Below are 12,976 nucleotides of genomic sequence, written 5' to 3'. Positions count from 1 at the left end.
GAAATTAATCTTTTACTTTCTGTCTTAGCTGGAAATGATCAGAAAACACTTCCAAGATTCAAGGATCTCTCAGAGTGAATTTCATCCTTCCCTCACCCTCACAACACCCAACACCAAGTTAAAAATAGAAAAGCAAATTAAGTTACTATACGTACTCTTTTCACTTCCTCTTCTTTTGTGTATCTCAGGCAGAAGTTAAATACTCTAAGGTCTTTACAGTAGATAATTAACTTCTCTGGGTATTTTCTTAGCTGTCCTGTTAGAAGTTTCTTTTTCTCATCATAAACTGCAAAATTAAAAAGTGAATTAAATATCAAAAAGGTACTTGTATGTTGATAAAGTTGTCCCTGACTGACTTTACAGAATTCTCAAGAAACCGATTCAAGCCCAAGTTTTCTCATGACAAAACAAGCATCCTACAACACAGCCTGGCAAGCTCTTGTGCTGATACACTCAACCTTTTCTTTTAAAACCCATCAAATTACTTCATAAAAGGTCAAAGGCAAATTTGCAGTAAACCAGCTGCTCAATGATCATATCTGTTCACCTTCTGACTGCACACTAAGTTTAAAGTTTCAAAATAGATAAAAAACAATTCAATAGTTTTACCCAAGGGGAAGTCCCCAGACAGTTGAGATCATTCTAAGTTCCTTAAAAATAAATTCTTTTAACCAACATGAAGTCCCCAAGGCAAACCTCTGCCCAATTCTCTTTGAGGCTGTACCATTTCACAACTTCAAGTGCTGCCAGCTGGGCCACAGTACATAAAACTGAAGCGCCTCATAACCATCTTCACTGGTCTCCCTGAGTTCACTGCTTCACAAATCCACACCACCATTTATAAACACTATGAATGCTCATAATTAGTCCAAGAACAGGGTTCTTAATAAAGCCTTCCCCTACTTAGAATTATCAGCCCCATTCTCATTTATCTTTTTTAGCAATACTGGCACATCTCTAAGCCCTGATGCACAACACTCAATTTAGCTGACAATTAAAACCTCCTTTTCCATCTCTCTTAATATGCTGAGGACATTATGAATCTCATAAAACAAAATTCCCTTAGACAGACAAAAATAATTATTTGACAATTTGGTACCTGTGCTGCTATTGCTCAAATGAAGTGAATACATCCATATTTATAGAAATAGTTGATACAGGGGAAGATCCTTGTCTACCAAATTTAGAGACTTTTCACAGTACACTCTCTGCTTTGAACCACTGCATTTTGAAGCAATCATTTTTGTCTGTTGCAGTAGACAATTAATCAAATTCATTTAATCAAATAAATTAAAATTAATTTGACAAACTTGAGGGATTAGACTGGGTTCTGAAAAATTTCTAATCTGTCATTTCATCATTAAGTATAACTGCAGCTGCTTTTTTAAAATCTATTGGTTATCTAAAAAGGATGTACTTGTACAAGGAGCATCAGCACCCTAAAACCCCAAGGGGTAGAAAGCTGACTTACCTCCATATATTTGATCTACACATTGAAGAGTTATGTCATTTTCTCCTACAATCTTATTCTTAAATTGCGGCTCCTTAGAAACAAGAAAAAAAAAATCATAGAAATGTCATACTACAGTACCACCTTCTGCCAAGTAAAGGCTTTCCATACATTGTTTTAGTATCAGCATTATTTCTTATTCTAGTAAGCCGTATAAGGCAGAACACTGAAGAACAGTTATTAAAATACAGATAGATGCAAGTTGCACACACAATACAGCTTTATTTAATTCTCAGCCATGCTTGAAATGTAGATACAGTTTTTACTTTTCAAATAGCTTCAAAGCATATATTTCTATTGAGAGTCATTTTTTGAACTAGAATCACTGCAGTAAACAGGAAATACAGTAACTTCATGAAATCCAAGCCCTTTTATGACAAGTTTCCTTGCTATGGGAACCTGGCAGGAAATACAAAGTCTCTTAAAAGAACAAGTATCTCAAGAACATTCCAACATTAAAGTCAGATTTATCACTGGGTAAAGTGAAGGCACACACACAACCCAATTACTTTATCTACTATGTAACCAAACTTGAAGTGATTTGGAGTTAGTTCCCTTCACTTCTACCATTCCACGAGTTCAGTTAGAAATGGCATTTTAGTGATGCCACGATTAAACACTATCATTTTCAATATGATTACCAAACATCTGATGCACAGCAAATTATATTTTACTGTGAACAGAGTTAACCTTGTTTGAGTTTCTTCCAGGTCTGCAGTACTCTGAAGCAGGTAGCTAATACCGAACTTCTGTTAAAAAAAATATAGTCACCTTGGCATGTTATAAATCCAAGGTTCAGGGCCAGCAGGGAACAGAAATTAGCATGGCCATTACCAACTTTCCACAGATCACTTGAGATTTACGTCAAAAGATTCTGCAGCTTTGTTTTAATTAATTCCAGAAGGTCCAATAATCTGTATTTGGCTGCAGAAGCCTTAGTTTAATTTTTAAACTTTGTTAAATTTTACCCCAAGAAACTTCCTACTACAGTCAACGTGCATCAAATCATATTATTTGCATTGTCCTTAACTGTCAGGATCACCTTGAACTTGGGAGCCACCAGACTCTTTTCACTTCTAACACCTAAATGGACTAAATTATTTCAATGCTTAAGCTTATCAAAAGCACTGTGGCATTACCATTCTCCCCTGACAGCTCAATTTGAGCACTTAAACCAAAGGAAAAAAGATTGAAATAATTTTTAAGATTTGGGGAGTTTAAAATTTTTCAGTGTTTGCAAGCTCAACAGCACTAGGTTTTAAAATCTTTTCAGTAAACATCAGACTTTGAATGAAAAAATTCAGAGCTTTACTGAGCCACATAAGTTTTTAGAGCATTTCCGCTGAGTATTAGCTTACTCAGTTTTGTACAGCCTGAAATGATTCTGCAGATGTAGCCCAAAGTCAAATCAGGCAGATGTTATCCATCATCAGAGACATTTACACTTCCACAAACGCTACCAAGACAGAGAGTCAGAAATCAGCTTTAAACAAACTGTTGATTAGTTTTCAAGCAAAGGGTTCTTTTAACTTTAGCTCCACCAACTCACAAAATATAAAGAGTTATAAACTATGTCTAATCTAAGTGTCTACATAAATGCTTGCATTGCCTTTGCTTAAAATAGATAGTAGAGCTTGAGGAAGGATCAAGCAGATGCAGACTGATTCAAGTTATTCTGCATCCATTAGGAAATTTTATACATTTATGTTTATTCTGCATCTTTATATAAAGGAAAGATATGATTATTTATGCAGAGCCTGTTTAGTCATAATTAAAAGACTTGTATTCTTACATTATCATCTGAAGCAGAATCATCATCAAGGAAAGAAATCTTAAAGTTTGTGCACACGAGTTTCCCATAAGTGCCACGATTTGACCCATCTTCTTGCATATACTTGTACACTGTGCTGGCTTCACAAAGCAGCAGTTCACCTGTAGAGAAGAAACACTGACTTGCAACATTAACTGCCATTTACAATTGAATTATTTCAATTGTTATCTCAAAAGCAGCAATAACTTCCTGACAGTTTCTCAGAACTGTATGCCTAAAGATAGTTCATCACTGTTACACAAAGCCATTATGAGGCAGCTGCTGGAATCAGCACATTGAGAGCCTTCCAGGTTCCTAATGTTATTCCAGAAGGCTTGAACTGCAAATGTCTGGCAGCTCTGTAACCAGAGGTACCTGTGTCATGGCCTACTGCAAATGGCAGGAGAAGAGCAATCATTCAAGTGGGTATTTGGAAAAAAACAAAACCCAGCAAGAGCAGTTTGTATAGGCAATAAACAAGTTGAAAATTATTCCAGTCTTCCTTACTGTTAAACTTTAAGAATGCTGAAACATTTGAATTAGTTATTTCAGGCTCATCATAGTTATTTTTTCATAGCTTTGACTATTTTACAGGTCCCGAGGCTATTTTGAAAGTCTCAAACACAAGTTCGCATAAATAATAGTCAATTAAGTTCTCATGTTAGAATTCACAGGAACTGAAATTCAAATTTAAGAAACTAAAGTTTTAATAGATGTGATCAGACAGACTCTTGGATCTTCCTGAAAAATGTAGGAAACACAACAAAAAAAAAAAAAATTTCATTGAGAATTTTACATGTATTTTGTCTTTCCTTATCTGGGAAAATATTTTTTAAAAATAAATATTTGTACATTATGTAAGAAAATCTTAACAGTAAATGAAACATTGGAAGGCTCAAGTATCTCACAGTAGAGGCAAAGCTACTAGAAGGTAAATTTCCTCCAGTCCTTGCAAACAGACATAACCCACCCAATTTTAACTTCTAAGAAACAGGGCAAACTCAAGTATTGACAGTTCTCCACATGCAGCTTACCTGAGGACAGTGTAGTCTGTAAAAAATTTGGGTTTATAGAGTTTTTAACATCCCATGCAGATAGAGATGTTAAAAGCATCTCAACCTGCATGTGTTGTTAAACCAAACTCTGTACTTTACTACTTGTGACACTCAGGTCACATGAGGGTTTGTTGCAGGCATGGAACTATTTAAGTCTTGTTCATTAATCACTAATATTTATTACATAAGTCTAGTAACATACAACAGTTACCTGGTAATAAGCGAGGATTTACTTCCTTTTCTATGGGTTCCTTTATGTGTATTTCCTAAAGAGGGAAAGTGTAATTATTACTTTGCAAAGATCACACCTTCAACAGATGCTGTTAAGAGCTACACCCTCCCACTTTAACTCCTCACATTCTGGCAAATTAAAATTAAGGAAAAAAGCCTCCTAAACGAAAGGAGTGTGCATCTGCAATTTGATCTTTCCCCCCAGTGTCAGAAGTCTGTTTGATAAGAAATTAAGTGTTTTGACATCCACATTGTCAGTTACATGCATTTGTGAACACACAAAAAAATGCACTGTGTAACAAACAGAAATAAAACATTACCAATATTTTTTAAGTTCTCTCAGCACACCTAAATGGATAAGCATAAACTTAGTATTACAGCACCATCCCCCAGCTCATTCATAAGCTTTTCCATTTATGACTTGCTATTGTTTCTAATGGACCCTCCAGTTTTCCAAGTTTTATCCATGACTCCCTGTTTCTGATTTTTTTATACACTTCATTTCAACCAAAGTACCTAAGTTACTTAAATGGTACTAACTTGACTATATGGAAAGGTATTTCAGGATCTTGGAGCTAAGAGGTAAAAACCTGGTGACAGGATATCCTCCAATTTGGACCCAAATTGCACAAAACAAATGTATTAAATTCTCTGTGTCACTTATTCTAGCCCTTAGGCACTGACAAATTTTAGGGCTAAAATCTCCAGCCAAAAGACTATTAAACTAGAGGAGATGCTACACCCTTCCTGCTCAGCCTGTTCAGAACTTCCTCCTCCGAGTCCAAATCACTTTGCATGCATTGGAGTCTTTCTGGAAAACCATCAGTTAACTGGAAACCCCCCCGGGGGTACAGCAGTAAGTAAGCTAATTTTAGTTTGTCACCAGCATCCAGAGTCAGCTACTGCAATTTAAGGCAAGCAATCAAAAGAAGATACAAGCAATAATAATTTTGCTGGATTAAATACAGAGGAACAAAAGCCCCTGCGAGTACAAAAATAAACAGCCTCTGGCATTCATATAAACACTTGCTCTCCACACTCAGAAGACTTAGAGCTAAGTCTGAAGGCTGCACAGCAAAACTAAAACCACCAGGAAACCATGTCATGAGAACAGCAGAGATGTTCAAGATAGGCCAAAAAGAGAAAAAGGTTATAAAATGAAAGTGGTAGCTGTGTGAAGAAAGAAACCCATAACTACAGCTAACAGCTAATAGAGAAATCAAATCCCAGTTTGCTGCCTTTGTCTTAAGTGTGGATGCTGTAGAGGTAATATTTAATCAAAGTTCAGGCTTTTCGGCTAAAAAAGTTAGCTAAAATGTTACTACGACTTAAGCTGAATACTTCTGCATTCAGAGGAAAAACATACCTTTTCTTCCTCTAGTGTTGTCTCCTCACCACTGGCAGCTTTAAACTAAACTTTGGGTCTCCAAGTGCCTTTAACAGCTCTGCCTTATACAATCATTCTTTGTGTCCAACGACATTCAACACTGCTCAGAAAACTGCATGCCAACAATCACTTCCATGGAACAGTAAAGCAGTTATACTAGCCAGGTGCTTTTCCACCACCTCTGACTTTGGGAGGTGCCATAAAGAATGTAGTAACTACTGTTCCTGCACACACACTGTTGTACTTATTGCCATGAGTACCAGTTTATGCTAGTGTTGGCAGAACTGAACTGAAGAAAAAAAAATACCTGACTTCAAAGAAATTCTTTGAGCTTACATATGTTAAAACGCAATGAAGCTTTTATAACGGGTTTCAACAGCAAATAATCTTGAACAAGTGTTTTGGTTACAAGTTAAAATTGGTTATCTTCTGGACAGAGTTAGAAGTTTAATCAAATTGCATCACAGTAGATTAGAGACCACGAACACAGAGATCACCTTGTAAAATCCAGTTTCACTTTGTGGAAAAAAGCCTAGACACTGAAGTGCTTATGATAGGCAGAAGTCCTATAACATTCAACAGATTCCAAGAGTTAAGCCTCCAGAAGTTCTGAAATTCAACATTTACATTCCCACAAAAAATTCATAAACATATTAAAGGTGGTTTTGATACATATATGCTAGAGATAGCTAGACCTCAAGCCATGAATGATGCTGAAGAATCCATGCTGCTGCACTCATTTTCCTAGAGAGGAAATACACTAGATTTTACTATGGTCACATTTTGCATTTGCTCTTTTCCATGCGAAGGTAAAGATCTGCAAGAAAAACTAACTCATCATGAGTCAGTTCAAGTTGTGTAGGAACACACACGTAAATTCAGCTGCCATCTCCACTCTGTTTCAACTTTATTTTTATAACGAATGTAAGCTTTGGAGCAACACAGATCTTACCACTAACAGAAGAGCCTGTTCGTACTTCAATTCATGCTGCTCCACTAATCAGTCACACATCCACAGTCACCCACCCACTCCTTTATCCCTGGATTTGCCTGACAATACCATGAGGTAATTTGGTTTGTAAAATCAGCTGGGAAGTATGTACCTGTCCTACATTTGGTTTTATTGTTAGTGCCTATTGTTAGCAGAACTGGCTCATCAACAGGTCAGATGAGAACAGAAACAAAAGAAAGGGAAGCAACAGATGTAACTCTGCCCCTTTCTGCAAGCTACTGAATACATCTGGACCTCAGATATCTTCACCCTCTGACCATTTGTTGAAGCTAAGCATGCAAGTACTTTCCATAAGTGACCACTGGAAGCCATGCAAACCTCTAGACAGCTTTTCATCTGTAGCTCCCCTGATCTGAATGCCACAAACAGCATTTTGTCACTTGTTACTTTAGATACAACACGGGAAGCCCTACTACAGATCACAGTTAAAAGCAGTCACCCATAGGACACCATGCAAATGAGGAAAATTAACTTTGATTCCGTAATTTCTGAGGCAAAGACCTCAATTCTGCTGAAGGTTTTAGAAACTTCTTTCTAAGAGATGCTTCTCACCTCTGCACTTACCTAGTGCTACATTCTTTCTTCCAGGCTCTCAAACCATGGTAGGAAATATGGCAATGCCCTTTAATTATTAGTTTTAACAGTACAGTGTACCAAATCATGCCAGAACTTCAAGTTGACATGTCACACCAAATTAACTCATAACATATCCTCCTTCTTGCAAACAGAAAACCAAAATCTGTTCTCCTTAAGGAAAGTTCTCTTCTTGTTTTTTACCCAAATACATGGAACAACTGCACAGTTTGCAATAACCAGGGACTACAATCACCTCTCCTCCAAAAAAATTATTTAAAAGGGTTAAAATATTTTCCTCAAGTCTGTCTGGGGAGACAAGTCTTCCCCAGGTGCTGAAGGCATGAGTGAGGCAACAGGGTCAGGTAGGAGCGATGTATATTAACAGGGTTCAAATGGTTGGAGCAGGAAAGGAATCCCAAATGACTTCTGCATTTGCCCTACAGTGTCACCACGAGTGAGAGCAATTCCTCTCACTCCATAGGGAGGTAAACAACTGTGTACTGGAAATATGTAAAGAGAGAAAAACATTCCCTGCATGCCAGAATCCAGATCTTGATAGAGAATCTGTTTGGGGTTTTTTCCATCATTACTGAAATACATATATCTATGTGCCTATTGATACTGGATGTTGCTCACCCCAGCACAGACACCAAGCATACAATATGCTGCTGCAAACTGTAAACTCTGAACCCACCTTACCCCACAGTAAGGCTTCCACTGAGCCATAGCTGGACATTTGTGCTACAGGTATTTATGACAATGAAAAACAAGACTTTTACTAAACATGCTGAGAAAACATGTTTGAAAGATTCAAATAATGAAGGAACAAGTTATCACTTCCAGGGTATCAAGGGTACTGGCTAAACAATTGACAGCTTTCAAAACTGACAGCAAATAGTGCTGCAAGAACACAATACTTTGCTGGTTTTATGTAGTTTTCCACAAGTAAGTTCTGTGCAGGGAAGCTCTACATCCTGGTGAGGTTTGCTATGAGCATCAGATTTTTTCATATTCACTTTACTAAAAGAGGAGTGAGATAAATGTATACTTAAGAAAGTTATCAGTTGTGAAAGTCAAACTGTGTACCAGAATACTTGTAAATTAGTTGTGGTGCTCCAACAAGTGAATACAGTGCTCTTGAGTAATATAAACTTTTGTGGAGAAAATCCACTGGAATTCCATGCAGAAGAGGAAACACCCATGCAAGTACTGAATACCAACTTTGCATCCAGAAACAAACCACATTACATACCTGGTACTTTCTGAAAGACTCCTTGTTGGTCAGACAAGCCTAATGCCATGCAACCCAGAGCATATACTTACTACACTTCAATAACATTGCTGAGAATAATCTCTAACTGCTCGTTTTCCTTCCTTCCAAAGTTCCATTATCCAGAAGTCTATTAGATCATAGCACATGTTTTCCCTGTCCGTTTCATCTCTTATCCTTTCCTCTTTCCTTACATTGTCCTGTCCATCTCCTCTGACATCAATGCCTGGTTTCCCCCATGACAGCCCAGCTGTCCACTTCAATTCCTATTCCTTATTCCACCCTTCAACTCCACCATTCCAATTGTGAAGGAGGGATGTACTTTTTTAAGTCTGATCACTACAGAACACACAATATCGTACCAAGATTTACAGGCAAGGAGTATTCACGGTGGTTACAAACTAACAACAGAACAGGAGCTGAGAGAGCACAGGAGGTATGAAAATTAACCTTCAGCCCTCTGTGCTGTATCCCAGATTGTAGAGACAAGCAGCATGAAGCAGAACAACCTTTTCCATAGTTTAAAAGCTAACAGGAAAAAGCATCCCATAAGAATGAATATGAAGGATTTAGCTTTAAAGAATACATGGAAAAATACTAGCTTGAAATCTAATTTGAAGTCTAACTTTTTGTGCAAATTAAGATTTTTAGGAAAACATGATCTACCTTGTTTGACCCATAAATAACTTCATTTTTCAGTTTGAAAGAGTTAGAAATCATGAAGTAATTCACTGGTTCTTGTTTCGCTGTTTCCACAGACACATATTCTGTGATCTGAAATGTCAAAACATTGACTTTATACCCTAGTATTCACCCCACTTCCTGCAGTGTAGCCAAGTCTGTCCTGAGGGGAAGTGTGTCATTAATATCAACATCCTACGGTCTCCCTCTCAACAGACCACTGATTGATTTGCAGTTCCATATAGTACAGCTTAACTAGGTTATATTTAGTCAGATGTTAAAAACGCTGCTTTTCCAGACATTCTGGGGTTTCACAGTAGAAATTATTACTTCTGTTCCTTTAATAAACAGCATTTTCTTTTCATTCCTTGCTTCCACCTGGTCATAAAATAACACAAATAGAGTTCCTGTTTCTTTTCCTATTCAAATTAACGCACGCAGCAGGTTAAAGCTGACTTCATTTTATGTTTCAGAATACTGCCTACTGTGTCCCTCAGGTATCTGAAGATGGGCTAAACAAGGTGGGGTTAAACCAAAACTCAGCTCTACCTGTTAATTTCCCTATTGCAAGGCTCCCCTAACCTGGAAGCAGCAGTTTAAGGCTTTAAAACAGCTTCCCAAGCAAACCAGACAAGGCCACAGAAGCTGGAGGCCGCAAGCAAGGGAGGGCCACAGATAACACACAAGTCTATTGCTCTGTACCAAATAACGATTGATTGGAAATCTTCCCTTAGGCTGAAGTACAAAGAGATTCAAGGCAAAGCTCTGCAAATTCATGGAGAAGTCCACCATTAACTCCAACCCTACACAGCTGCAATCTCAGGCTCATGAAGTCCCTGAATTGCTGTTTCCCACCTTCTGACATGGCCTGCCAGAGAAGCATCACACCTGTTGCTAGCACTTCTTCCCCAAGCACCTGGAAGTTAAAATGTCTTGATGAAAGCTCCCAGTTGACCAAACTATGTTCCACATAAGAGGAATTAGAATTTCCACCGTTGTATCAGTCTAGTTCCTTTTAAAACTCAACAACATGAAAGTTAACTTGAACAGGAAACCTGTGTTCAGGAAGTTGTTTTTCTTGGGTGCACACAGCTCTGTGAGAGATGCACATTTCTGATTACTTTAGGATATTTAAGCAATACGCTTTTTCTAGACAACAAAATAGCCTCACAAGTTTTGTCATATATCTAAAATTTTATTTTTAATCCTCATAAAAGCCACTAAAGTCTTCAGAACACACAAAGAGTTAATGACTGCAATGTCTACTGAATCAGGATATTTCATACCGGGCCTCATCTTCCAGTGTTAAACACCTTGGTTACCCTTCCTGCAACCATCAGGATCATATTTGAAGCATTACATCACTGCACTCAAAATCGAATTAAAGTATTTTTTTATTATTTGGTATCTTGCTGCACTATGTATATATTTACTTGTGCTCTTTCCAACCAGCCATTTTTTCTAGCAAGCTTTAGTCACACACCACACTCATTTAAATGGTGAAATGTCTTCCACTAAGTCCAACAAGTGAAATTGTTTCTTTCACAAAATCCAGTTCCTTGTAAATTTGTGCAAGGTACTTTCCAAAGGTGAAAAGGAAAGACAGGGATATATCTGCTGACTCCAGAAATATTTGTACCTATCATTTACATCTGCTTTGACTGAGAAATACAAGAAAGAGATAAAACTTCTAAAGTAAACTGATGAAACTACAAGCCACCAGGACTGAAAAACATATGAAACCGGATTTGCTATCACCGAGGACATAAGTTTTAAATACCACAGCTGATTTTGGCCGTAACAACTCAGATTGTTCTTTCAGATCTAGTGTAAAATAAAAACAGCAGATTCACCAAGGTCCTATTAGTGACAGACTTTGCACTAACTAACAAGATTGACAAAAACCCTCTTCCTTAAGAAGCTCTCAGGAGAATTAACGATTAAGAATCCGTTTGACATAGATTACAAAGAACTAGGAGGGGAAAAAAACCAACACTTATGGCCCATATTGATCAAATGTTTTTCCTAGAAAACAGCTGTTTACCAGGAATGAGAATGATAGAACACAGAATAACAATACTGACCTAATACCATGTGCTAACAAGATGACCTCAGTAAACCGAGCCTAAAGTCACTTTGATCAAACCGCCAACACAAGTTTCGATAAATAAGTGAAAGGAGACTGGGCAGAACAATACCAAAGACAGACAGAGAAATACACACACTGCCAAGAATTCAACATCAAGCTGTTAAGGAAGGACATCCAGCTCTTTCCAGCGGCGGAACCGCCAGCAAGGAGCTCACCGAGCAGACCGTGAAGTGATGCTGCTCAGGGACAATAAGAACAACAGGTTCGGAAAGTCCCACCTTACGGGCCGAACAGCCGCACCCACACCTGGCCAGGCTTACAGAAACAGCTCCGCTGACCAGACAGATTTCTTTAGGTATTTTTTAAGCTGTTTTCCCGCCGCTCCCTCCCGGGGCAGCCCCGGCAGGCTGAGCCCCGCAGAGCGGGCGGCAGCCCCGGCCCGGCCCCGCTCCCGGCCCGCTCCCGCCCGCCCGGCCCCGCACCTCCGGGCTGATGTAGGACACGAAGGACGGCTTGGCCGCCCTGGCCCCGCCGCCCAACATGGCCCCGGCCCGCGGCGGCGCTTCCCAGCGCTCGTCCCGAGCGGGGAGGCAGCGGAAGGAGCGATCCCGCGGCAGCGCGGCGACGCCGAGCCGCATCACGGAGCCGGCCCCGCCCATGCCCGGCCCCCGCCACAGCCCCGGCCCCGCTCCCGCCGGCCATTTCTGCCGCCCCCCGCCGGCCGCCCTCAGGGGCGGGGCCTGCCCTCAGCGCCCGCGGGTTCGGCTGTCCCGGGTGCCCGGGGGTGCCCCGGGTGCTCCGTGTGCGCTCCGTGTGCCCGGGAATGCCCCCCGTGTGCCCGGGGGTGCCCCGTGTGTGCCCGGGAGTGCCCCCCGGGTGCCCGGGAATGCCCCTCGCCGCTGTGCCCTCGGCCTGCGGGGCGCGCCTGGAGCCAGCCGGGATCCCCCTCGGCTTTTCTAATTCCGGGGTAAACACGTACATTTGCGCGGAGCTGCAGGGACCTCCCGCTCCTGGCCTGTTCCTTGATCACTTCTGTAGAGTCATAAAACCGGGGATGGTTTTGGCTGTGGAGGACCCTAAAGCCCATCGGCACCCAGCCCTGCCGTGGGCAGGGACACCTTTCCCCAGGTTGCCCAGAGCCCCCTCCAGCCCTGGGATGGGACACCCGCGTCTTCCCTGGGCCCCCTGTGCCAGTGCCCGGCCCCTCACAGGGAAGACTTTCCTCCTGATACCACATCTAAACTTGTTTAACTCATCTATTGCACTGTTTCTTAGTCAGCTGCCAAACGCTTTCTTATGTTGTATCTGTGCAACTTAGAAAGCGACTCAGCATGAAGGAAAATGTAAACAAGACA

General features: G+C 40.2%; 1 protein-coding gene across 2 annotated transcripts in view; it reads right to left on the bottom strand.

Annotated features, from left to right (window-relative positions):
- MTMR12 (myotubularin related protein 12) overlaps positions 1-12,758 on the bottom strand; it is a gene marked incomplete at its 5' end in the record, with an annotated part of 33,098 nt that extends 20,340 nt beyond the window's left edge. Inside the window, 5 exons of one of the 2 annotated variants that reach the window (XM_083884522.1) lie at positions 156-286; positions 1,472-1,544; positions 3,303-3,442; positions 4,587-4,641; positions 12,601-12,758. In XM_083884522.1, the coding sequence (XP_083740648.1) occupies positions 156-286; positions 1,472-1,544; positions 3,303-3,442; positions 4,587-4,641; positions 12,601-12,708 (507 nt within the window). Of the gene's footprint in view, positions 1-155; positions 287-1,471; positions 1,545-3,302; positions 3,443-4,586; positions 4,642-12,103; positions 12,260-12,600 lie in introns of those variants that run through there. The other variant, XM_083884521.1, reaches the window with a different exon arrangement.
- Positions 12,759-12,976: the final 218 nt, after the last annotated feature.

The sequence above is a fragment of the Zosterops lateralis genome, assembly GCF_965231275.1.
Source record: "Zosterops lateralis genome assembly, chromosome: Z".
NCBI classification, from domain to species: Eukaryota; Metazoa; Chordata; class Aves; order Passeriformes; family Zosteropidae; genus Zosterops; species Zosterops lateralis.
The sequence above is the reverse complement of the archived record's forward strand: the minus strand, read 5'-3'. Positions and strand labels throughout refer to the sequence as shown.